This window comes from Tupaia chinensis, unplaced genomic scaffold (assembly GCF_000334495.1).
Source record: "Tupaia chinensis unplaced genomic scaffold, TupChi_1.0 Scaffold145626_1, whole genome shotgun sequence".
NCBI classification, from domain to species: domain Eukaryota; kingdom Metazoa; phylum Chordata; class Mammalia; order Scandentia; family Tupaiidae; genus Tupaia; species Tupaia belangeri.
In genome coordinates, this window is record NW_006205483.1 from 4,536 (window position 1) to 7,232 (window position 2,697).

General features: G+C 44.9%; 1 protein-coding gene across 1 annotated transcript; it reads right to left on the reverse strand.

The window, feature by feature from the left end:
* Positions 1–22: 22 nt before the first annotated feature.
* Positions 23–2,404, reverse strand: LOC102496119 (sulfotransferase 1C4-like). Its single transcript, XM_006168125.2, has 4 exons — positions 2,301–2,404; positions 2,020–2,114; positions 917–1,097; positions 23–295 (listed from the first exon to the last, which is right to left on the reverse strand). Exons 1-4 carry the CDS (start codon positions 2,392–2,394, stop codon positions 162–164), a joined length of 504 nt encoding a protein of 167 aa, XP_006168187.2. The 5' UTR covers positions 2,395–2,404; the 3' UTR covers positions 23–161.
* Between the last annotated feature and the right edge of the window lie 293 nt (positions 2,405–2,697).

Genomic DNA, 2,697 nt, shown 5'->3' on the forward strand with positions numbered 1-2,697 from the left:
AAGTCCAGACTGTTATCCAACCAAATTATTTTATTTCCCAGGTGCATGAGAAAGGAAAAAGTACAGAATTTCTTGTGCTTTCATGAACAATGTAAGCAAGCTCAGAAAGCAATTTCAAAGGGAAAACACAAGAAGAGACAATAAGGTCACCTCTGAGTTGCCTAGATTTTGCCTCCTTCTCTCAAGAGCTCAGTGTGGAAGGTGAGAGAGGTGTTGGCCATTTTCCTCTGATAGTCTGCATCAAATCTCTCATTCTGTGCCACTGTGAAGTAATTCTTCCAGTCTCCCACAGTTCCTAAAAGTCAACAATACATCTGAGAGATTGGTTGGGAAGTCTATTCTGATTCCTTTTTCCCTGTAGTTAAACTTCAGACATAATGAAAAAGCACTAATTCTTAATATAGGTACACATCACAATCTATGTTCTCTCTCTTTCTTTCTTTCTTTCTTTCTTTCTTTCTTTCTTTCTTTCTTTCTTTCTTTCTTTCTTTCTTTCTTTTTCTTTCTTTCTTCTTCCTTTTTTTGTTTTTTAATGATGCAAAGTGCATGTGTGTGCAGGTGAGTGTGAAAGAACATCCCCACCAGGTCTGGACAGGCAGTGATCCCTTAACCCAAGCCCTCCAGCTCCTAAGGACCTTGGACACCAGTATCTGTCAGGAACACCCTGAGGCCCGCAGAGAGCCAAACCCATCCATGGTCGGCATGTGACGTACAGCACTGCAATTCAGCACAGCGTGAACTGTGCGCCTTGGTTGACCTCATTATCTCTTGTTTTCAAAGATTAATATCTTAAGAAACCCCCTGAGTTACTGGCAGCATGATAGTTAAAAATGAAATGAGCATATTAACCCTTTCCCAAAATACCAGTTGTGTAAGATCATCATTCTTAAAGGAGTGCACCATGGCTAGTACGTACCCTTCCTCATGAACGGGGAGATGGAATGGTCCATGATGGCAGAAGGCAACATGGTGAAGTTGGTTACTGGGTTTTCCTTCATGTTTTCAAATGAAGTGTGCTGAACGATCCTGTGGACAGTCTCTTTATCTAGCTTCTTACCCATAAATTCTGTTATCTTTTGAATTTCATGTTCTGGGTTCTGTGGTGAGTGGGGGGTGGGACAAGTGATCATGAGAGGATTTTGGTGAAAAGGAAAGCAAGGGAACAACGTCTGGGAAGAGTCCTTTGAGTTTCCTGTATCTTAGTGTTTATGATGTTCGTTTTCCTCACCTAAGGAATGCAGGGGTACTACTGGGGGGAGTTTGAAGTGGTCATGGAGAAATGGAATTAAAGTATGAGTTTATTTTTGTGCAAAAAAAATTGGAAATCTATGCATTGCTTTTTCTTAGTTTTCCATAAACTTTTTGAAGACCCCTTAAACATTCTCTTGATGTCTCTTTCTCTTCCGTTCCTTCTACTTTTTTCACTAGTCGTCTGCCTCCCTGTTCAGAAACATGTGGCACCTCCCACTAATGGGCCAAATACATGTAGCAGCTGTCCCTCTCCCCTTGTAATGCTCTCTGGGCCTCTGGTCCCACTCTGGTACCCCATCCCTGCCTCTGCCCAGACTCAGCCCTGGATTCTGTCCTTCCTTACCCACTGAATTTCCTTCATTCTTTCTCTGCTAGATGCCCCGTTAGCAGTAATATTGAGTTGTCGGAAAAGTCATGATGTACTTTTCTGTTTCTCTATGCCAAAGTGCGTCATGATTTTCCAGTGACCATGTACCTGACCATTGTTCCTGAACTATTTTCCTCGCTTACGGGTGTTGCCCTTCCACATTCATTTTCGCTTCTCAATGGTGTCAATCATAGAAGAAGATTTTTTTTTGTTTCTGAATGTTTGAAATTGGAGGAGATAGAGCAGTGAAATCAGATGGGTAGGTATTTTAATAATGTAAGGAGGAGTATTAGGTATATTTGTCTATACTGAAGATTGACAGGCAGAACATGTGAGCGGGCACCCTGCAAGTGCCCTGCTCTGCTACACTGCAGTGCTGAGTGGGGGGCGTTCTGCCTCACCTCCTTCATGTCCTCGTAGAAGAGGTAGAGGATCCGGTGCTTGTCCTTCTCCTTCCACCACCCTTTCACGTGGTCGTACCAGGGGCCCATGCACACTGAAAGAAAGCAGGCAAGCTGGGGTGGGGGCTTTCCTGCAACTGGCAGATGAAACTCCCGGGGTGGGGCTGAGGCTTCACTGGGAGGCGTGTAGGGGAAACCTCAGAACTGGATGGTCTTGATCTCCCTCTGGCTCACTGTGGAGACATTGCTAAGAATTCAAAGGAACCATGGGGCTCACTCACCCTCTCCATTCATAAATGCTTCGAAGTACTGGGCCCATGTGCTAGAGTGTGGCAGGGCTGAGGTCATCCGATAAAAGTGGTAGTAAGACACCATGCTGTCCTTGGCATTCGAGAGAGACTCCTCTTGTTGATGTCTTAACTGTGGATGGGAAGACCGTTCCCACAGGAGATCCGCACGCACAGCGCCTCAGGGAGACTGCAGCAGGCAGTCTATTCAGGAAATGCCCCGTGCTCCTCATCCTGGTTTGCGCAAGTTTTATTCAGATGTTCTTTGTTTGGTAAGTGGAATAATATTTTGTTTGCTTCAGGGTGACACTGCATTTCTGACGTGCTCCCAGGGCCTAGGTCCCTTCCTTTTTCTCCTTGGCAAAGGACCCAAGGACTCAGCCGTTTCATT

Excerpts from the sequence above, each read along its gene's own strand:
- LOC102496119 (XM_006168125.2), bottom strand. The coding sequence starts at position 2,394 with ATGGTGTCTTACTACCACTTTTATCGGATGACCTCAGCCCTGCCACAC. Across the intron at positions 2,115-2,300 it reads AGCATTTATGAATGGAGAGG|TGTGCATGGGCCCCTGGTAC; the intron begins GTGAGTGAGCCC and ends GCTTTCTTTCAG. Across the intron at positions 296-916 it reads CTCCCCGTTCATGAGGAAGG|GAACTGTGGGAGACTGGAAG; the intron begins GTACGTACTAGC and ends GTTGACTTTTAG.